Genomic DNA, 21,582 nt, shown 5'->3' with positions numbered 1-21,582 from the left:
TTCAAATGCATGCAGTGTTACTTTTTTAAACAGAGGGTTGATACACTTTTATCATTTTAGGAGATGCTGAAGAAGTGCCACCTGTGTATGGAATCAATTGTTCAAGCCAAAGATAGACAGGCTGCAGAAGCCAACAAAAATGCAAGCATTCTTTTGGAGGAACTGGACTTGGAGAAGGCAAGTTTGAGAGAGTTTGGACCTGTGAAAATATATTTGATAAATTTTCAATTTCACATTCCTTCAAGATTATAAAATCAGTGAAAGTATGTATTAAAGTATAGGAGTGTGTGTAATTACCGTAATTGGAGTGTCTAGAGCTGGGTACCAGGTAATCTTGAAACTTTACTTTGACTACTGTTCAGAGAAATTGGATCAAAAAACTCTGATATAACAATTTCTTCTGGAATAATATTGTACCAAAAGACGGCTTTCTGAGTATAATTTTTTTAAGTGCATGGTAGATGGGCATTTTTCAGTCACATTGGCGTGTATTTTAGGTCTACACCCTGTTTTGTGTCTTAAATATTAAAAAACTATATCAATAATGTTACTAGAAACCATAGTACCAGAGTAGAAATCTACAAGAGTAGTGTAAAATGAGCACATGGTTTATATTCAACCTAGTGGAAGACATTTCATGTTCTAATATTTGAAAGGGAGATAGGTGTTGTTTGGACTGCACTGCTGAGACACAAGGTTGCACAAAGAATCCTGAAAACGTGTCTTGGAAAACACTTGACTTAAGTTTGTATGGTGTCTGTCCTCTGTTTCTACACTAACTTTCTGTTAAGATGAGTGAACAGTCTGTTTGAAAGAAGTAAATACGTAAAAATATGGATTGTAGAGAATTTAGCTTGTGTTTTGTAAATATGCTGGTCTAAAATGCAGGTTCAGCTTCCTAGGAAATAGAAAGCATTTACATTTTTTGTAATGCACGGGGTATCTTTTAATACTGTTTCATATGCTTAACTTGTAGCTAAGGGAAGAAAGCAGGAGACTGGCTTTAGCTGCCAAAAGAGAGAAAAGAAAGGAGAAAAGGAGGAAGAAAAAAGAAGAACAAAGACGAAAACTAGAAGAAATAGAAGCAAAAAATAAAGAGAATTTTGAACTTCAAGCTGCTCAGGAGAAAGAGAAGCTAAAAGCTGAAGGTGATTTAAAGTACTTGCCTTATTTTTGAAACACAGCCTTGATTTCATTCCCCGTATTTAAAAATTGCTTTTCTTGTCAGAACTTGAATACAAGCTTTTTTATGACCTGCTGAGCTTTCCTCTTGTTTACCTTTTCTATTAAGCCCATAGATTAGTTCAGTGGCTTCAGGGAGAGTTATGGTTTAGCTTTACCATGGGATTGGTGTTGGCTTGTTTCTTTCTTTTTCGTACAGGTTCCAATACTTAAAACCAGGTCTTTTTTTTTTTTAATCTTACAAACAGAATGATAATAATGATTAACTGAAAAAACTGGCAACATGGAAATTCCAAATACGTATTACTCTCTTATCCATCAAAACCTGACTCTCCTGTATCTTGTGGCAATGAGTTTCATGTGGTGTACTGAAAAATGGTTTTCACTGATTGTTCCCTCACGCTGATATGCTCAAAGGAAGGAAAGATGTGACAGGTTTTTTTTCCCTGTTGTTTCATATGCTTGTTTATGTCCCCTAATTGCTTATGTCTGCCTTTCCACGCTGGAATTCAATGTCACATTTGTTAAATTGCTACTGCATTTGTTCCAAGAAAATAATGAAATTCTGGGAGTTACTATAAGCAAGGGGAGAGGCTCTATGATATGACATCTGTAATAGCTTTACAGCTTTACAGATGCCTGCATAGTTTGTGATTCTGCATGCTTCTTGGAGTTTTGTAAAGTTGATCAGGAGTCATTTGATAGGACAGGTGTGATTTGGAAAACAAAACCATACAAGTTTCCTCAATCCAGCTAAATTAGTACTGTTTTTTTATTCTTCCATCAGATGATCCAGAGGTCCCAATGGAGCCTCCTAGTGCTACCACTACGACCACCATAGGTATATCTGCAACTTGGACAACATTAGCAGGTTCCCATGGGAAGAGGAACAATACCATCACCACAACAAGCTCCAAAAGGAAAAACAGAAAAAACAAAGTAACGCCTGATAATGTTCAGATTATATTTGATGATCAACTCCCAATTTCCTATAGCCAACCAGAAAAAGTGAATGGTGAATCTAAGAGCAGCAGTACTAGTGAAAGTGGTGATAGTGACAATATGAGGATTTCCAGCTGTAGCGACGAAAGCAGCAATAGCAACAGCAGCCACAAAAGTGACAATCATTCTTCCGCAGCCGTTACTAACATGCAGAGCAACAAAAAGCAACCATCAGTTCTTGTCACTTGTCCAAAGGAGGAGAGGAAAGCAGTTACCGGCAAATCTTCCATAAAGTAAGTTGCTGTGACCATGCATGCCATTTTAAAGTGGTGGTTGCCCTATGTTTGAATGTTTTGCCCTTGTCTTCATGGGCTTGCATTCTTAAATCAGTTATTAGGAAGTGGATGAGGCAGTGTGTCCTTGCTCTAGTGTGTATGAGAAGTATAACGTTGTTGAAGTGTGAGCTTGGAATTTAGGAGTAGGTTCTGAAGCAAGAAACATCACTGTGGGCTTGGAGTTTGAGAACTATTTGGATATTTTGAGATTTAAGTAGTGCTTTAGTGCTAAAAAAAGGGTTGGAGGAGCTGAACAATAGGAAAAATGCACATAATCTTTTTTTGTTGGTGTTTTATTGCATAATAATAGCACTTATTTTTTTTAAAAGGTTGTCTGAAGTTATTAGTGAAGTGACAAGTAATTCCTTGTCTACTTGCACAAAATCTGGTCCTTCTCCCCTTTCTTCTCCAAATGGAAAGCTAACCATTGCTAGTCCTAAGCGTGGTCAGAAAAGGGAAGAAGGGTGGAAAGAAGTTGTGAGAAGGTAAGCAAAGCATTCCCCTAACTCCCCTTGCTGATGTCCTTTTTCAGAATGTTTTATCTAGTATAGCCCTCTCTGGGGTTACTGAATGACCTCCGTCTTAGCAGACTGGATAGGCTTCACAAAATTATTGCTACATAGGTTGAATGATGAATTACAACATTGTTTTGACCAATCTGCCCTCTGCTTTGTGCCATGGAAGCGTTTCCCAGTTAATACTGTTTCTTCTTTGTATAGATCCAAGAAGGTTTCTGTTCCATCAACTGTAATTTCCAGAGTCATTGGCAGAGGAGGATGTAATATCAATGCGATACGTGAGTGTACAGGAGCGCACATAGACATTGACAAACAGAAGGACAAAACTGGTGATAGAATAATAACAATAAGGTAAGCAGGCTGCTTGATTTTCCTTGTTCCGGGGGGGATTTTTTCATTGTAGAACACTTCACTGTGTAGAAAAATGAAAAGGCTAGATGTCAGTGTCCCTTGAAAGATCACTTTGAGAGAGTCAGTTGTTTGAGGCAGGGGAGACAAATGAGGTGGAGAAACTAAGAACAGCTGCCAATACAAAAGAAAACTTCAGATAAGGTGGAGCATAAATGTTAATATTCTGTGTTTAGACTTGTTTAGACATGGCTAAATATGTAGGTGTATTTAGGGAAGCAAATATTTTAACTATTTGGGCTTTCTGGAAGCTTTCAGCTTCTTGAGAAATTGTCAGCAACAAGAACACACTCAGTCTTCAAATCGAGAGTTCTTTTTCTGTTGGTGTTAGCGTGACAGAAGACAGGCTGGATCATGTGTTGGAGGTACTTAGCTATAATGTATGTACACGCTTTAGATGCACTTCCCCTTTTCCCTTCCTTTTTATAGGGGTGGTACAGAATCAACAAGACAGGCCACACAGTTGATTAATGCTTTGATTAAGGATCCAGATAAGGAAATAGATGAACTTATTCCAAAGAACCGTTTGAAAAGTTCGGCTGCAAACTCCAAAATAGGGTCATCAACACCTGCCACCACTACAGCTGCTAACACTTCTCTCGTGGGCATCAAAGTGACCACCGTAGCTGCTTCGTCAACATCTCAGACTGCATCCGCACTCACCGTGCCTGCAATTTCTTCAGCATCCACTCACAAAACCATTAAGAACCCAGTGAATAATGTGCGGCCTGGTTTCCAAGTTTCTCTTCCATTAGCATATCCTCCTCCACAGTTTGCACATGCTCTACTTGCTGCTCAGACTTTCCAGCAAATCCGTCCGCCTCGGTTGCCCATGACACACTTTGGAGGTACTTTCCCACCAGCTCAGTCCACATGGGGTCCGTTTCCTGTTAGGCCGTTGAGCCCTGCAAGAGCTACCAACTCACCGAAACCTCACATGGTGCCTCGCCATAACAGTCAGAACAGCAGCGGTTCTCAGGTGAATTCAGCGAGTTCTTTGACAACTAGTCCAACAGCTACAACAAGTTCAGTGGTTTCTACTGTGCCTGGTTCTTCTGCAAACGGCAGCCCAAGTTCACCTTCAGTCAGAAGACAGCTTTTTGTCACAGTTGTGAAGACATCAAACGCCACAACGACCACAGTGACAACCACAGCGAGTAACACAAGCACAGCGCCCACGAATGCCACGTATCCAATTCCTACTGCCAAAGAACACTACCCTGCATCTTCCCCCTCATCTCCATCTCCTCCTGCGCAGCCAGCGGGTGTTTCCAGAAGCAGTCCTTCGGACTGCTCAGCAACCTCTCCCAATAAAGGTGCACCTTCGTCTGATCCAGAAGTGGGTAGTCCGCCAGCAGTGGAAGCGAGCAGCTCGACCAGCAGTAGGCAGCCCAGTTCTGGTACTGGCAGCTCATCTGTGCACCCCGCTCATCAGCAGCCTCCAGGAGCTTCTCTGCAAGAGGTGAGACCTCCTCTTCAGCAACCTCAGGTTCCTGCACCAGATCCTCGAATGGTTGTGCCTCCAAATTTAGCAGCAACAAGCTCATCGGCTCCTGTGGCAGGTCCAACAAATGCCGCGATGACCTATCCCATGTCTCAGACAACCATGGGGTCTTCTCAGCCTGCAACTAAGATGGAAACCCCGGCCATCAGACCGCCTGTCCACGGCACCAGTAGCGTCCATAAGAATCCAACTCCTGTGCAAAATTCTGTTGCAGTCCTCAACGTTAATCACATCAAAAGGCCCCACAGTGTTCCTTCTTCAGTGCAGCTTCCTTCTACCTTAAGTACACAAAGTGCTTCTCAGAATTCAGCCCATCCAGCAAACAAGTCTATGGGTAACAATTTCAGTGCTACTTTACCATTTGGGCCCTTTAGTACATTGTTTGAAAACAGTCCTACGTCTGCTCATGCTTTCTGGGGTGGTTCCGTTGTTTCATCGCAGACAACACCAGAATCTATGCTATCAGGAAAGTCTTCATTTTTGCCAAATTCAGATCCTTTACATCAGTCTGATACTTCCAAAGCCCCAGGTTTTAGGCCACCGTTACAGAGGCCAGCTCCAACTCCCTCAGGTAAGCCTGTGCTTTGTGTTCATACCTTAATAATACATTTAAATAATAACTGCTGCATGTTTTTGTTTTGAACACGTAATACTTTGTACGTCAGCTTTTGTGGTCATTTATAGTAAATCTTGCAACAAAAGGGTGCTGTAATAAAGTTTGGTTTTTCTGTAAGCAAAGTTGAGTTCATCTTCCTTTCAAGTGCAACCTGTCAAATCTAGTAACTGTTTTGCAGCTGATGAACTTGATAAAAGTAGAGGAGTCATTCTTTTTTGCTATTCCAGTCTACACATGCTCTATGCCTGTTCTAGTAGGACCTGTGAGTTACTTATGTAACTTTGTGTATGAATTGAGAGATAAAACAGCTAGTTTTTTCTTATTTTATGAATATTATGGTGTTGAGTAGCTTTTGACGTGCTCTCTGAATTTTGTCAACTTAATATGCTTCTTAGTGCTTTGACTTGGGCACACTTGTACACGGTGTATTACTTGAGCATGCCTGTCAGTTAGTTCCTAAGTGAAAGCAGTGCTTTAACCACAGTCCTGCTCCTACCTCAGTAATTTCTCTTTTGGAAGGCTGCAGGCACAAATTTAAATCTTTTGTCACGTGCTTTATGTGTGGGAGAAAGGTGCAAGTGCGATAGCAGTTGGGTGGTAATAGGCTTCCTTAATGGCTTTTGAAACTTAAAATCCCAAGGTTTTATTTTCCCCTTTTTTCATTGAGCAAAGTATTAAAGGGGTAGTAATTATTGTATTTTGAATATCTTGGCTAATTGGTGCCATTTGGTATTAATGAAATTTTCTTAAGCAAGTGAAAATGTGCCCCTGGATTGGGAAAAAAATGCTTCAGTGTGATCATGGTGTATATAGACTTCATTCTTTCAAATAAAAAAATAAATGAAGCAAGTCTTCAAATCTTTAGTTTTTCTACTGTTCTTCGTACAAAATCATACTTTCTAAACCTATAAAATTTAAATTGCAGGTTAAGAAAATGCTCAAGTTACTTTTCTGATGTTCAGTTGAATCAGAATGTGTATTATAATATGTTAATTTATTTGTGTTCAAGGTACCTGCATGATAAAATCAGAATAATTCTTGATTTATATATACAGCTCAACTGCCAGATACTGTCAAGACTTGCAGAGTATGAAGCTTAAGACTCCTAGTACTCTTTGGAAAATAGTAACACACACATAGCCCATAGACAGTTGGTTGGATAAAATTTTTCCTTCTTTCTTTATTATTTCCATGAGATGGGTGACCTCTTCATGAAGATCTTTGAGTACTGGGAGTCACTTGTGCCCCTTTCTCTCATAGGTATTGTCAGTATGGATTCACCATATGCTTCTGTAACACCTTCATCTACACACCTGGGTAATTTTGCTTCAAACCTTTCGGGAGGTCAGATATATGCGCCTGGGACACCTCTTGGTGGAGCACCTGCAGCTGCTAATTTTAACAGACAGCATTTTTCCCCACTTAGTTTATTGCCACCATGTTCATCAGCATCAAATGGTGAGTTATAGTCAGTGAGAAACTAATTGAGAAGCTATTGTACAAATAAAGTGGCCTCATGCACAGCCTGTTTCACACAGGCTTTTCTAGTTCTGTTCATTTTTAACTTCAGGTTTTTAGATATTTTCTAAACCTTTATACAATCACAGATTTTGAGATAAAACTTTCTTGTGCAAGTTCTGATCTCCAGTGTGATTTCTTTTTAGCAGCTAAGGTCATGCTATTGAGGAGTTCCTTATTCTTGCTGCAGTTAACTTTGGCCTGTTAACGTATATGACATTCTTTCAGTCATTTTGCAAAGAAAAGGTTGGTTTTTTGGTTTGTGAAGGTAATATTCCAAGTGTGAGTTTCGTAAACCTTGTAATGATGTTTTACTAAAGCTAGCTTGACAGTGGTGATGGCTTCATTTTTCTGATGTTCTTAAAACAGAACTTTGTAATGTATTCCAAGAAAAAGACTTGGGGCAAGTTCTGGTACTTTCCTCCATGTTTGGCCCCTGCAGTTTTGGCTATGCAGCGGGGTTTTTTGGACAGAAAACAAACCGTTGAATTCTGGCTTATTCAGGGAACAAGTTAGTCTGTTATACTGGCAAAAATAATGACAAAGAAAACCCACAAAAAAAACTCCACAGAGAACAAATCAGGATTTAAAAAAAAAAAAAAAAAAAAAAAGGCAAAACCAAGAAGAAACAAACCCAAACCAGCCCAACAACAACATGGGTTTATTTCAGCTATGCTTTTGGATATAATCCTCAAATCCTCTATTGCTGATACACAGTAATGCTTAGTTAAGACTTTGAACCGTCTGTTGTCATCAGTTGTGGTGTATGTCCAGTAGCCGAGCTGACCGGGCATGATAATAATTTTATGTAAGAGACTAAATAGATGGTGAATGTATCTTTGATCTGAAAGTAAAACCGCTAAAATTACCCTGAAGTGTTTGCTGTATGAATCTGGCATTAACAAACTACCTGTTTTCACTTGCTTGATGTATGGCTTGACATTAAAGGACAGGTTTGTGGTGACCTGAGAGGATCTGGCTGCCATTACTGATGGCTCTCATTACTCTTCTTGCAGAATCTCCTGCTCAGTCAGTGTCTTCAGGAGTAAGAGCACCATCTCCCACCCCTTCAGCAGTGTCCTTGGGATCAGAAAAACCCAGTAATGTTTCTCAGGACAGAAAAGTTCCTGTTCCAATTGGGACTGAACGGTCTGCACGTATTAGACAAACTGGAACTTCTACTCCATCTGTTATCGGGAGCAACTTAGCTGCTCCAGTGGGACATAGTGGGATCTGGTCCTTCGAAGGTATAGGTGGTAATCAAGGTATGTAGTGTTAATAGATGTCCCTGCAGTTGACCACAATACTGTCTTTTCCTAACTTGTCTTTGGAGCTGAAGGACATTGCAGAAGTCAGTTCCTCAAAATGTAGGAGTGCTGTTTCCAAAGGAGTTGGAGCGGGGATTTCTGTTTGCCCTTGTATCCATTTCATTGTGTTTCAACAAGTTCTCAGAAAACCTCCAGCATTCTGAAACACCCTGGTTGGGAAGGTTTGTTACTTGAAGCAAGAAATAACAGGGAAATAAACCCACAGGGTTTACAGAGATGAACTGAGCGAGAATCACTGGATTTAGGAAGAGGGGAAATGAAGATGTCTCAAGATAATGGTATAGTTTCTTTCTGTTGATAAATAGATTATTTTGTACAATAGCAGTTAAATATTAATGTTAACTTGTAGCCGAGGTGGAGCTTTTTCTGCTGGGGATTGTGCAATTTATGTTTTTATGAACTGGTGGTATTCCACATTTGAGTTTTCTTTGTTGTTTCTAGTCATGCCATTTGCGTTTTAATAACACCAGGCTCTTGGCTCTCCTGTAGTCACACAGAATTCAGTATTTCAGAAGTCAATAAAAAATTAAGACATTGATGAGACAGCTTTTCTCAGCAAACACTTCAGGCGTCTTGCATGCAGTTTATAGGAGACCGCTGAATTTATTTTAAGTTGTCTTTTGTTGTTGTTTTTTGGTTTTGTTTTGGGGTTTTTTGGTTTTGTTCATTTTTGTTTTGTTTTTTTTTTTGCTTGGGATGAGGGCAAGGGAATCATGAGACCATGTTGGATGGGAGCTTTGGAGGTCATGTCAGCCTCCTGCACAAAATGGTGTCAGACTGAGTTGCTCAGGACTTTATCTAGTCTGATCTTGAAAACCTCCAAGGATGAAAACTGCTCAGCCTCCCTGAACAACCTGATCCACTGCTTGACTGGGGGGTCCAAACAGCTTAAGGTTTTAATAGACTGACTGTGCACATGCTTTGCATGCAGTCAGTATACTGTCCTGGTTTTTTTTCCCCAAACACAAAATAGTTAGGCTGTATCCAAACCTCTTTTGACTTCAGTAGTGGTCTTTTCCTCATCTATATAGTGAGAGGCTATTCATCATTAAGGCTTGAGAAATGAAATATTATCTGGGTACAAACTTGCCCTTTATATCTGTCCTAGCTTTTGGAATGCTGCTTCCTTTCTACTTTGTTCAATTTCTTCAACATTTTGATTTTCAGTTCAGAAGGGGATAGGTTTTTCTCTTTTTGAATAATAGGATAGCCTCAGAAATGTTTCTGTATTCTTTTTCCACCCCTCCAAATGTAATTTCCTTATGTTTTATTTTGAAAAATTGGCCTTCTGGATGTCTGAGATTTGAACTGTAATAACAATACCAAGCTGCCTCTAATGAATTCATGTCATTTAGAACATGAGGGCACATCTCCAGCTGGTCATTTTCTGGTTTTGCTTTTCAAAAGTGCTTCTCTGTCTCTTACTTCATTAAATAATTCATGAAAGAATGGTAATGAAGTGGAGCAAATAGTCTTCATAGCATACATACCCCTTTCACCGCAAGGAATTTAGGTTTTTGGAGGAGGAGGAGTTAGCACAAATATCAGCTTTCCCTTTCAAATGAAGCAAAACTGCAGAGGTGATGCTTTGGTTGCATATAACTGTTCAAAGTTCCTTGCACTGGCTCAGGATTCCTGCTGTGGAGTAATTCCGTGTGGAGGTGCCATTTCTGCTGCTTTCCATCCCACAGGCACCTAGGTTTTAATGCATGTAGTTAGATGCATGGGAACTGCAAGTTGAGCAAATGCCACTTTTAGGAATGTTACAGTGTGCAAACATTTAGGCTGGAAAAGGGATGCCTAGTGGTTGTGATGTATAATGCTGTTGCTGTGTCTTCTGTGGTGTTAGATAAAGTGGACTGGTGTCACAGCGGAATGGGGAGCCACATGATCCACAGGCCCATGTCTGACCCAGGGGTGTTCTCGCACCAAGCCATGGAGAGAGACAGCACGGGAATTGTAACGCCTTCCGGTACATTCCATCAGCCTGTTCCTGCAGGATACATGGACTTCCCAAAAGTTGGGGTAATGACCTTCTTGGGACTCAATACGCGCGGTACCACTCGATTTACCTGTCAGTGCATGAGGCAGATGAAGAACGCTGAGGTATTCGTTCACTGTGTGGTTGAGCATGCATAAGTTAAAATGCTTAACTAGTCCTCACAGTATTGCAGAAGCTTGGATGTAATAAAAAATAACTTGTCCGTGATGTGATAAATACATGCATGGAAAGGTTTTTCTTAAATTCAGGTGTTTTATTACTGCTGTAAGATGGAGAATTTCTTTAACACAAAACCCCTTTTGTTATTCTGTATATGCAATAGTAGCAGTGTTTACAAATACATACTGATCCTTGCTTTATCTTCCTCTGAAGGGTATGCCTTTTTCTGTGTATGGGAATGCAATGATTCCTCCTGTAGCCCCCATCACAGATGGTACTGGAGGCCCTATATTTAATGGGCCTCATGCTGCTGACCCATCTTGGAACTCGCTGATAAAGATGGTTTCAAACTCCACAGAAAATAATGGGCCTCAGACGGTAATTTTTCAATTTTTACATTTGCCATTTTGTTTTAACTTAAACTGTGGTGAAAATAAGATTCTATCGGTTAAAGTATGAAAAAAGTGTAGTGTATCTTTTTTCTCATGTCTCTAAGGAGCTGATACAGCCCTCTACTCACCACAGCACTGAGTGCTGTATGTGCTTGCTAACGACTCCTAAACATTAGTCATCTCTCCAGAAATAAGTGTAAGTTGTCCTGAGAAAACATCAGCATCACTAAGTTAATGCAGTTCAAAGGAGTGTGCTGCTTTTAACTTCTGTGAAAGTATTTGTGCTTGAGAATTGGGAAGCTTGCTTTTAGCTGAGCTTAAAGAAGCCACCTATTTAATCAGAGTAGACACCTGATTAATTACTGTAGAATAGCTCTTTTGGTGATGTGTTATAGGCAAATCTGGATAGAAAAGATAGTTCTACACTGTATATCTTACTCAAAATGATCATCATTTCTGCCTGTGCAGTTCTGCATTTGGGAAAACACAACCAATTTGCTTTTGTGAGAAAAGCCATTTATCTCCTGTTATGTAAGCTTTTCCTTCCCCAAAAGGGGGAAAACAGCATTAGGTCTAGAGAGTGATTGCTGGGCTCTGGAAGGCATGATGTCTTCACTGTGTTAGGAGTTTGTGTAGGAAGTGAGGTAGTAGCTCTTCTGTCTGCTGCTCTGATCTTGCTTGGGTTACAGGCTTGTTCACTAAATATAGTTTAGGCATAGGGATTATGCTCCCCTAAACCTCTTGTTTGTTCTCAGCCAGCAACTAGTATGATAATGGCTCATTGTTAGCTCTTGTTATCCTGTGTTTATTTTTAATTATGCAGTGAACTCTGTTACACTGTTACGAAATAAAGGTATTTCTGGATTTAATTTGCTTGGTAATCATCCAGGCTGCAAACAGCAGCTCCCAGCTCTGGCAGACCGTAGGTGTGCATAAGAGGTGGTCTGCAGTTTGGCCACAGTTCATGTATTGCTCTGAAGTGGCTCATGAGCGTTGTGAGGCAACTTCTGGTTTAGTGGGAAAACTTTGTCCCCTTAAGAAGGTTTTACTTTGTTATGCTTGGATTTCCCCAGAGCTGGAGGAATTTGTATGTGTTGGGGGGAAAATAATTCAAGGTGCCAGAAATAAAGTTCTTGATTGTCTGAACTTCCTGAGGTAAAGAGGAAGGACAGTCTCTTCCTCTGGAAGCTGGGGGTCTTCAGACACTGTCCTTGCAGATAATTTTGCACACATAGAGAGTCCTCTTAATTCTCCTTGACAGCAGGCCTGGTGTGTTTAGAGGAAGTACTTGTTTCCCTGAGTCTAAAGGGATATATTTTTCCCGCAGAACAGTAGAATATATACTACATCAGTGTTGTTATAGTGGGCATAAATAGCATTGATTTAGCTTTGAAGGAAGGTAATCAGACTGGGTGAAAATACTTTTTTTTTCACTAAGTAGAAAGGTAGAGGAAGATTGACCCTTCAGCCAAGGTGGAAAAAGTACAGGCAGAAAGATTAAAACCCCATTTCCCTCTTTTTCTCACCTGAATTACAGCACAGTTAAAACAAGTGCTGGAGGGGACTCAGTGTAGCTTGAGGATGGATTGCCATGTTGTCTGATGTTGAGCTTTACTGGGGTTCGCTGTAAGCACTGTGGTATAATTTTGACTTCTGAACTGTTTTGAGCAGCCCCAAAAGCATGGTGTTAAATGAAACTTTCTCTTTCAGGTGTGGACTGGAGCTTGGACACCTCACATGAACAGTGTGCATATGAACCAGCTTGGCTGAGTGGGATCAACTTGCTAGCCTTGAGATTCCTTTTTTTGCAGAGGAAAACACAAATGGCAGAAACAGTTTATGTGCTCCCAGATCATTCTACTGATGTGCTTGACTGAAGTGTGTAGGCTTTTTGCAGAAGAACTTACTAACTGACCTTTTTCTGTGAACATTGTGACCGCCCATTCCCCACCATCATACGTTTCAACTTAGTTAGCCTTTATTCTTTTCTTTCCTTTTTTTTTTTGACATAACTTTCTGTTGAAGCTGTTCTTTGGCTGGTTGGTTTTAGTACTGTAAACTGCTTCTGAGCAAACACAGAAATTTAGCAAAATTATGTAAACTTGATCCTGAAGTTTTAGAATGGCAAATAAATGTACAATTGTTTACATAACAAATGGCTAAGCAGAAAGTAAATTTCAATATGTCAGTATAGAGGCTCTACTTTATGTAGACTTAAATTAATGTGAGATATGTACCTTCATATTCAGAAATCTGGATGTTTCCTTCATACATTAAACTATTAATAAGCATAACTTTTCTACTTGTGTAATTTAAATACATTATAAAAAACCTGGGCATTATCAGAGAGCTTTTTCAAAATGTGTGTTGGATTTTTTTGAGAAGGCATACATCAGATGTAAACAGATACTAAGAGTTTCCATTTTCCTTCTGTGGAAGGTGTTTCAGCAAAAAGCATCTGAGAAAACAGCCTTTTGGCACATTCTGAGTCGCCTCCACACTGAACTCCTCTACTTGCCCGGTAAACGGGGTAAATGTATCCACACTGCAGCATCTATTAAAAGTAATTCTTACAGTTGGGTTGGTGCAGCAAGGTCTGTTCTGTTCCTTGAGTGCTCCCAGAGCTTCTGTTCCTATGGCTCCTTCCTTGATCTACACAAGTCATTTCAGACCATACATCCATGGTGTGTGTTAGGTCAAGAATAAGACTCTTCACTTGGAGTTTTAGCAGAGTTTCACTGACGAAAACCAGCTCCAGAGGAAGGCTTATTTCAGGACAAGTGGCTTTGTTCTAGGAGATGGTATCTTGGTTCAAAGTGGGTCACTGCCCATGAAGGTTTATTTGGAAAAGTCCAAGTGAGAATTTCTGTATTGTCAGGAGCGTTCACCTTCTTCATTTAGAGTTGCTTGGAGCTAACAGTAGTATACAGAGGCGAAGTCTCCAGGGTACTGTGAGGCACGACTCAGCAGTGACACACCATACAGTCTGTATGGTTTAAAGTAGATCTAAGAGTCAAAGTTATTTTTGCACAGGTCAAGCAAGGGGCTGGTGTGATTTCTTTCTAGTTACTCTGTATGGAGGAAGACTGAAGGAGAGCTTGTTTTTTCCATGCTGTGTCACTTGGAGTCACTCCTTCTGTTATAAGTTACTAGCTTGGGAGTTAGAACCTGGGGAAAAAATAACCCAGATGAGTTCAACAGGCTGCTTGTTAGGGCTGGAATTGAAGTGCTGTTTTGTATTAATTATGGTGCTCCTTTGAAAGCCCGAAGAGAAATAAAAAGTCTTGCTCAAAGAAATCTGTCTTTTAAATATTGTGATATTTCTGAGGGTGTCCAGAAGGGTTTTGCACACTCATGTCCATATACATGCCCTTAGCTCAAGCTCTACGTAAAAGCAAGCTCCTTTTTCTGCTGTTTGATCACCTGAAATAACCTTGTGTAAAGAACTGGTGGTAGCAAAATGGATACCAAACTGATGAGCTGCTGACAAAAACGTTTGAAATTTAATTTCAGCACCTCCATGTGCTGATCAGATATTCTATATGACCTTTAGCCCTTTTTTGACAATTTTTTGCTTAAGGCTTCCCTGCTCATCAGGATTATTTGTGTTGTTGTTCTCAAATAATCCAACTGACAGATATTGCTCAGTATTAATTACAACCCTGAATGCCTTGGGTCGAAAGAACAGAGTTTTGGAGGGTATGGGTTCTTACATTGGTTTTGTTGCCCTGAAAAAGGAAGCTGTGGCTGGGGTGCCTAGGCTAGGTGCTGCCTTTAGGGCATCTGGTTTGTTCAGTGACATCCTGGATGGTTTTGGAAGTAAGATGAGGGGTGGTTTGTTTTTTTCCTCTCGGATATTTTTTTTTTTTAGTACTTAAACTGTCATACATTTTATTTGACCAATACAAAGAGGAACAGGGTGGTGTGGGACCTGCTATGTCATCTTTACTAAGGGAAAAGTAAGAAAAACATGTTTAGAGATAGGTGCTGTGTCTTTTGAGGCTGGAGCAATGAGCGTGGTGGAGCAATCGGCTGCTGCAGCTGTGGGGGCAGGCGTTTCCTCACTCCCCGAGCCGCACGTGGATTCTGGCTCTAGGGCAAGGGCTAGCGATCCGGAGTTGCTCGTTGCCACTCGCCTGCAGCGCTCCTGCCCGCGCTCCTGCCCTCATTGCACATGGCCGCCGGGAGGCCGCGCTCGCCGCCGGCGCATGCGCAGGGCGGCGGGGGGGTGTGTCACGCGCCGCCGGCCTAGGCCCTTACAGCCATGTGGCGGCTGGCGCGGCCCGGCGCGCGGGGCTGGCGGTTAGCGGCGGCCGCGGGCGCAGGGTTAAGCGTTGCGGCGGCGAGCGGCGGCCCCAGCGGCTGGTACGAGTGGCTGGCGCAGTCGGCGCCCGTGCAAGGGGTGGAGGACGGGTTGGTGGCGCTGCAGGCGGCCACGGGGCTGCCGTGGTGGGCCGCCATCGTGGGCGGCGCCGCCCTGCTCCGCACCGCCGTCACCTTGCCGCTGGCCGCGCACCAGGGCCGCCTCCTGGCCAAGGTGGGTTGCTGGTCTTCTGTCCTGAGGGCAGCCCGGGCCCGGAGCCCAGGTCCTGTGTGAGGGAGGGACCGAGGGACTTGGCCAGCGCTTTCAGCGGGCTCTGGGCCGGCTTGTGAGGGGTCTTAGCGGCGGCGGGTCGGGCGCGCCTGGTGAACTGTATTTTGGAACAGAGCAGTGGGGGGTAGCGTGTTTTGGGCGATGCTGGTATTTTTCCACAAACTGCGGTTTTGTGGTCAAGGCCGCAGTTTCCCCCTTTAGCAGGGGTCTGCTTGTGTTGACGGTTGGTCGCATGGAGCTTATGGGAGGCTTTTCTGTGTCTATAAACCTGCACTGGCCCTTCATTAGACCCCCGAATTCTAAATAAAAGAAATGGTAACTACATGAAAATCGAGTTGTTTTTAGTGTGAGTCATATGGCGTTTTCAGGGTACTTCCTGTTACTTTCTGTGTTAACTTAAAGCTCTTGCTGCTCCAATAAAAACTTGAAATAAATTAACCTTTGGGAGTCTCTAAATACCTGGTTTTCCTCAGAAGTGAGGAAAACGGTTTAAGTTACTGAATAGGCTATATGCTGTGCTTGAAGGGGTAAAGAAGCTTTTGTGGTGCTGAGGTATGAAGTAGGGTGTTTCTCCTTTTCTATGCTGTTTCTTTACCGACTCGGGAGGGCTTTAGGGTGGTGCTTCACAGCTATCAGGTCTCAACTCCCCTGCAGTAACCTTCACCTGTGTAACGCTCAGGTAAATGCAGATGTGTTTCTTGAACAGGGTTCTTCAGTGACTGTCACTCAATAGGCATTATTGCAGAAGCAGCGTAAATTAATTATTTTATTGCAGTGTGTTTGTGGTGGGGTTTTTTTATTGTTTTTCATAGTAATGATTGTTCATTTTTCCTTTGTTTTTGATTGCAAAAGTGAATGTTGTATTTACTCTTACATAACGGGGTCTCATTCCTCAGGATAGTGATGTCGGTGACTGCATAATTTTGTGTCCTGCTGGGCTTTAAATCTTTTCGAAGTGGCATTAAAGGGGTTTTTTTGTTAAGTGAAGTATCTGGATGCAATTCATGAATGAAGACAAAAAAATACTTACAAAGAACAGACTATAAAATCCTAATTCTGCTTATTTAGTAGTAAGATAGTATCTTTGCTTGTTATTGTAAATACTTTTCACTAATATCTTCATATGTTCATTTTGTTTCAAGATAAAAGGTGTTCACAGATGTGTGCCTTGTCCTTCACAGCCATTTTTAATGTCTGCCCAGTGTCAAGTGGGGAGAGGAAGTGGTTGTTACATATAACTGTGTATAAGCATTTTTCCTTTTCTTTAGCTAGTTGGAAAATTTGCAGCCTGAGATTAAAAAACTAGCCGAGCGTCTTCGCTATGAAGTTTCTGTTCGTGGAAAGCAACTGGGTTGGTCTGAAAAGGTGGCCAGGTAGGATGACAATTGTATGTACCTTATAAATCAATTCCAGACTGAGGGGTAGTGGGAGGGAAAGTCCTACAAACAACAGTCTTACAGAAAAGATTCAGCTCTTCCCTAAAGCTTAGATTTTCATACTACTTCTCTGATTTGTGTTTGTTATAGTATCCTTTAGAATATATCCATTTTAAAGCCCTGAACTTGTGATACGTTTATGATTACAGGGCCAAATCCAGGACTGTTTTTGTTGCCTTTACTTGTGGCTGAAGTTCACTTTAGTTAGAATGGTATCTAAATCTTGCTGGAACTTGAGGCTTAAATGGTTGTGGTCCGGTTCATTTGTTAGTGTAGTACTGCATGCAGTGCAGTAGCAGTGTGTCTAAGCTGGGATACTGAAGGTAATGTAATGGGCTGATGGCCTCTATAATGAGAAGGTTATACTCTAGTTCAGACAAGAATCACCATGAAATATAATATCAGGCAAGTTACTGGTAGCTGCCAGTGACAAGGGGGAATTTTGTTGTGAAAAGCTGCTTATAGTAACAGGGCTAAAAGTTGTAAAGGAGGGGTGTTGGCAAAGGAGAGAGGCATGTTTGAAGAGGAAAGACTTTCAGTTTTCCAGAATTGCACCTAAAGAAGCCAATTTGACATGCATAGCCTGTAGAATTGTTATTTCAGAATTTGAGAAGTTTCTCTGTAAAGGTATTGTGAGATGAATTTTTTTTTTCTTTCTTAAAGGTTCCACTTTAAGAAAAACCTACAGAGGATTATTACGGAGCTGTACATTCGAGACAATTGCCATCCCTTCAAAGCCACTTTACTGGTGTGGGTACAGATTCCAATGTGGGTGTGCGTGTCTCTCGCTTTGCGCAACTGCAGTGTTGGTGCCATAGGCTTGGAAGGTGATTAATCTGAACGGACACACTCTTTTAACGGTCATTTTTTCATTCAGTTACTGTTTTTACAGACTCTTCGTTGGTTAAAGAACACAGTCTCCTGAGCTTGATGTATCAGCTGATAGAAAAATTATTCCACTACTGTTTTAAAACTTAATATAGTTTAAGCATAGCTAAAAATAAATACAAATTTCAAAGACTTTGATTAGTTACATTGTACATGTTGTACTAGATTAAACCACAGTTCATATAAGCGAAGAACTCACATCTGGACCATGCTTATATTTTTCTTTGGTTTGAACTCCTCCAGCAGGTATTTGCAGGATCCAGAGCATCAGTGATCATTGCTTACGCACTCCCATGATTTTTAATAGTGGGGTGAGCTTTGTGGGATGACTCTTTAAAAGCACTATCAGGGTCCATGCTCTGGGAACAATGTGAATCATTTTGTTAGGCTGCGTGAGTGTTTATATTGTGGTCTTCTGAAGACAGGTTTACTAAGAAAACAAAAAAGTTGTCTTGGGATTTTTCTGGTTCACAAGATAAGCGTATTTCACAAGTAATATTACTCATACCACAGCACATTCACTATCAATCTATTTTTTTCATCCGTGTGAAGTTTCACATGAAGTACTGTAGACAAGGTGAATGTGTGTGGGTTTTTTAAATAAACTGATACTTTGATCCTTTAGAAAAGAGTTGGTAGCTTGTTCTAAACAAAAATATAACAAGTTATGTAGTTATAAAGAAAAATTAATTGTTTCAAAACCACAAAATATGTAGTCACTGTAGGTTACCGCATTGCATATTTTCATCATTGGCTTGTAAAAAGGTGGTTGAGATCATGGTAGTTTTCATCACAGGTTTACCTGAATCAGTGGCTGTCGTGAGCTACGCTGGATCTCGGCTTGTATCTCCCACCATTTTTGACTTGTATTGATAGCAGACTGCCTTGACACACAATCTGTTAAACCAGAGATTTCTGCTTTAATGGTATTTATCAGGTAGATTAAAAAAATGTACCTAGAAACTTGGCTGATTGATTGTAATACATTGTACGGTTCTCACTAACTTGAGGTAGCAAATCATACTTAATTCCGTGTTTTCTTTAAACTATTCATGTAGTTCAAGAACAGTTTTCAGCAGGCGGAGCATTGTGGTTTACAGACCTCACAGCACCAGATTCTACCTGGATTTTGCCAGTTTCGCTTGGGCTTGTGAATTTGCTGATAGTGGAGGTATGTTGGTGGAATGAATAGGATGATTGCAAAAGGGTAATTTTTTTTACAGGATTGTAAGACAGTTATTACCGAGTTGTAAAATGTGGTAATATAAGGGTAGTTTCAGATTGTCACTGCTTTAAATGCATTGGGCAGAATTGAAAAATAACTTAATCGTTCTGTGTGTTTGTATGTGTGGACATCTTGTTTCTAGATGACAAATTCTGATGCAGTATGCCTCAGACACTTTATTGGCTTTACTTGAGCCTCAATAAAATTTAGTCTTGGTTGTGACGTTTCTCTTAGAATGACGTTCAAATGAGCTTTCTGTGTGTTAAGCATCTAAAAGCACATGTGGGGTTGTTTGGTTTGTTCTACCCACCCCCCCAGTTATTTGTTAGAGCCTCGTGGTCAAAACGAACAATATTATGTGTTCTTAGTAAAATGAAAAAATCCAGACCTTTTTAAGATTTTTGGGGAGATTATTCAACAGGAAAAAGGAAAAAGAAGTCTTCAGTTCCTATTTTTGGGGGTAATTTAATGAAAATTTGTTTCTTTCATTTTTCTGTTAGGTGTCCTCATCAAGCTCTTAACCTTTTGGATTTTTCTTACTGCATTTTCTTCTATGTCATGTCTGACATAGACTGTCTTAGGGAAGAAGAGTGTGTGACTGTAGACCCAATTCTGCTTTTGTTCAGTTACCCATCAGCCGTGTTTGGCCTGTGTCCTGTTGACAGTCTTTCCTTAGCTGGCTGTGGTTCAGGCTAGGCATTGAAACTGATGGATGTGCAAAAGTTGCATTACCTTGCAATTATTGTTAGCTACCCTGCTAGGTTAGTAAGGTATTTCCTACAAAGGACTGAACATGTAAAACATAAAGCATTTTACATGAAAGATTGCAGCAGTATGTTGATTAAAATGGAGGATGTAAAAGGAAAGTCCTGCATGAACAAGTGTTCTGGGTTACAGGAAACTCTACTGTTGCCTTTTGTCTCATTTTAGTCGTCTAAAAAAGAATTTGTTTATAACTGTGGGTTTCTCCACTTTCAGATCTTTGCTTCACAAAAAAAGGAAGTTTCCAGGTTCCAGAAGCTTGCTACAAATTTCTTTCGAGTGGTGTCGGTAGTAATGATCCCTGTTGCTGCAACAGTCCCCTCTGTAAGTACAGAGTCTGAATGGTGCCTCCCATGACTCCAGTATGTTCCTAGGGCATAAAGAGCAGCCAAAATGCTTCCTGTATTTAGTAGATCACACTCTAATACAGTGTGCCCTAAAACATAAGGTGTTTGGTTTCTATATATGTTTAAATTCTTAACACGTTTGGAATATTTTTGTCCAAGAGGGAAGAGTCTCCAAACTTACTATTTCTAAACATCATTTTCACAGACTAGGGCTTGGAAGGACATTCAGAGGGGGTTAGCATCCTTTTTGTGAGGTCAAAAATGAGGTAAATTTTATATAAGGACATACAGACAAAGATTTGCTAAGTGTTTGCTTGCTGTAAGAGGAAAACAGCGTATTTTTTAGATAAGGAAATTTTCCACAATCTTCTTAAAACACTTCTCATTTTTACCAGCTGTCTACTTCTGAATATTTTTGCAGTGGTTAGCACAATAAAGCATCTAGTAGTTTGGCTGATCAACTTACAGTCTGAAATAAGAGACATTTAAGCAAGTTCAATAGGAATTTATGTATAAACTGTTGTCAGACTTAAGTGTAGATGACTCTTTTTCCTAGAAGAGTTGAGAAAGAGTGAAAAATACATTTGAAATGGAAGCCATTATTGTTATTGAGAGGAGCGGTTTTAGGTGAGTTATTTTTCTTGATAACTGGGAGTAACCAGTGGTTGTGGTTTGTGAAGAGCTGCCTAAAACTGTAGTGTTTTCATTGCACCTAGGGAGGCTGACCTCAGTACTTGTCTCATTGCAGTCCATGGCGTTGTACTGGCTGTCCTCAAGCTTCATGGGACTTTCGCACAACCTGTTGCTGCGTTCTCCGACCTTTCGTCGACTGTGTTGCATACCAAGGACCAAATCTGACTCAGATACTCCTTACAAGGATATCGTGTCTGCCTTGACTACTAAATACAGTTTTAAGAAATGATGTCATTTGAACTGTCAGAAGAGCTGTCCCACGAATGTCACATGGGTAATTAAGTAGCGTTATTTTTTTGAGGTGTTCTTACTTACTGTGAAATGTTGCAGCTGGAATTATATTTATTTTCCAAATAAAGCATTGACTGTCTGGCCATAAATTATTCTTGAGCACAAATGTATGTTTATTGTGAAGTTTTGTTTCAAGGATGGCTGTTTTTGCAGTTGGAATACTCCTGTAGTACAGGTTTGTCTCCTGAATTATCATAAGGAATTGTGCAGATGAATATTAAATAAAACTGTGACTCGCCTTGGCTGCCTTCTTCTAGCGAAGCTGATCTGACCTGTGGACTAGCAAACAAGTTTTGAGGTGAGGGAAAAGGCTGGATGGACTGATGCTGTAGTCATTAGGTTTTTTGAATTAAGACACTGGTGCAGATTGATTGGCAATCGGGTATAGTCATTCGATGTTCGATAGTCTTCACAGCAGTTCTGATAGCTGATTTTCTGTAAT

The 21,582-nt window shown here is 40.7% G+C and overlaps 2 protein-coding genes across 4 annotated transcripts in view; both read left to right on the top strand.

Annotated features, from left to right (window-relative positions):
* ANKRD17 (ankyrin repeat domain 17) overlaps positions 1–14,188 on the top strand; it is a 96,801-nt gene extending 82,613 nt beyond the window's left edge. For 2 of the 3 annotated variants that reach the window (XM_074905339.1, XM_074905338.1), the window contains exons 24-34: positions 61–177; positions 977–1,148; positions 1,970–2,417; positions 2,789–2,944; positions 3,179–3,328; positions 3,815–5,460; positions 6,766–6,963; positions 8,040–8,288; positions 10,201–10,376; positions 10,726–10,890; positions 12,615–14,188. In XM_074905339.1, the coding sequence (XP_074761440.1) occupies positions 61–177; positions 977–1,148; positions 1,970–2,417; positions 2,789–2,944; positions 3,179–3,328; positions 3,815–5,460; positions 6,766–6,963; positions 8,040–8,288; positions 10,201–10,376; positions 10,726–10,890; positions 12,615–12,674 (3,537 nt within the window). In that variant the 3' untranslated portion in view covers positions 12,675–14,188. The remainder of the gene's footprint in view (positions 1–60; positions 178–976; positions 1,149–1,969; positions 2,418–2,788; positions 2,945–3,178; positions 3,329–3,814; positions 5,461–6,765; positions 6,964–8,039; positions 8,289–10,200; positions 10,377–10,725; positions 10,891–12,614) is intronic. The other variant, XM_074905340.1, reaches the window with a different exon arrangement.
* A 973-nt stretch (positions 14,189–15,161) lies between these two features.
* Positions 15,162–21,305, top strand: COX18 (cytochrome c oxidase assembly factor COX18). Its single transcript, XM_074903946.1, has 6 exons — positions 15,162–15,441; positions 16,771–16,871; positions 17,598–17,761; positions 18,881–18,993; positions 20,026–20,133; positions 20,905–21,305. The coding sequence occupies exons 1-6, from the start codon at positions 15,169–15,171 to the stop codon at positions 21,076–21,078; spliced, it is 933 nt and encodes a 310-aa protein (XP_074760047.1). The 5' UTR covers positions 15,162–15,168; the 3' UTR covers positions 21,079–21,305.
* Positions 21,306–21,582: the final 277 nt, after the last annotated feature.

This window comes from Athene noctua, chromosome 4 (assembly GCF_965140245.1).
Source record: "Athene noctua chromosome 4, bAthNoc1.hap1.1, whole genome shotgun sequence".
Classification (NCBI taxonomy): Eukaryota; Metazoa; Chordata; class Aves; order Strigiformes; family Strigidae; genus Athene; species Athene noctua.
This window is presented reverse-complemented; position numbering and strand designations above follow the sequence as displayed.

Coding starts and splice junctions, on each gene's coding strand:
- COX18 (XM_074903946.1), top strand. CDS start 15,169: ATGTGGCGGCTGGCGCGGCCCGGCGCGCGGGGCTGGCGGTTAGCGGCG. Junction 18,994..20,025: donor TGAATTTGCTGATAGTGGAG/GTATGTTGGTGG, acceptor CTCCACTTTCAG/ATCTTTGCTTCACAAAAAAA. Junction 20,134..20,904: donor TTGCTGCAACAGTCCCCTCT/GTAAGTACAGAG, acceptor GTCTCATTGCAG/TCCATGGCGTTGTACTGGCT.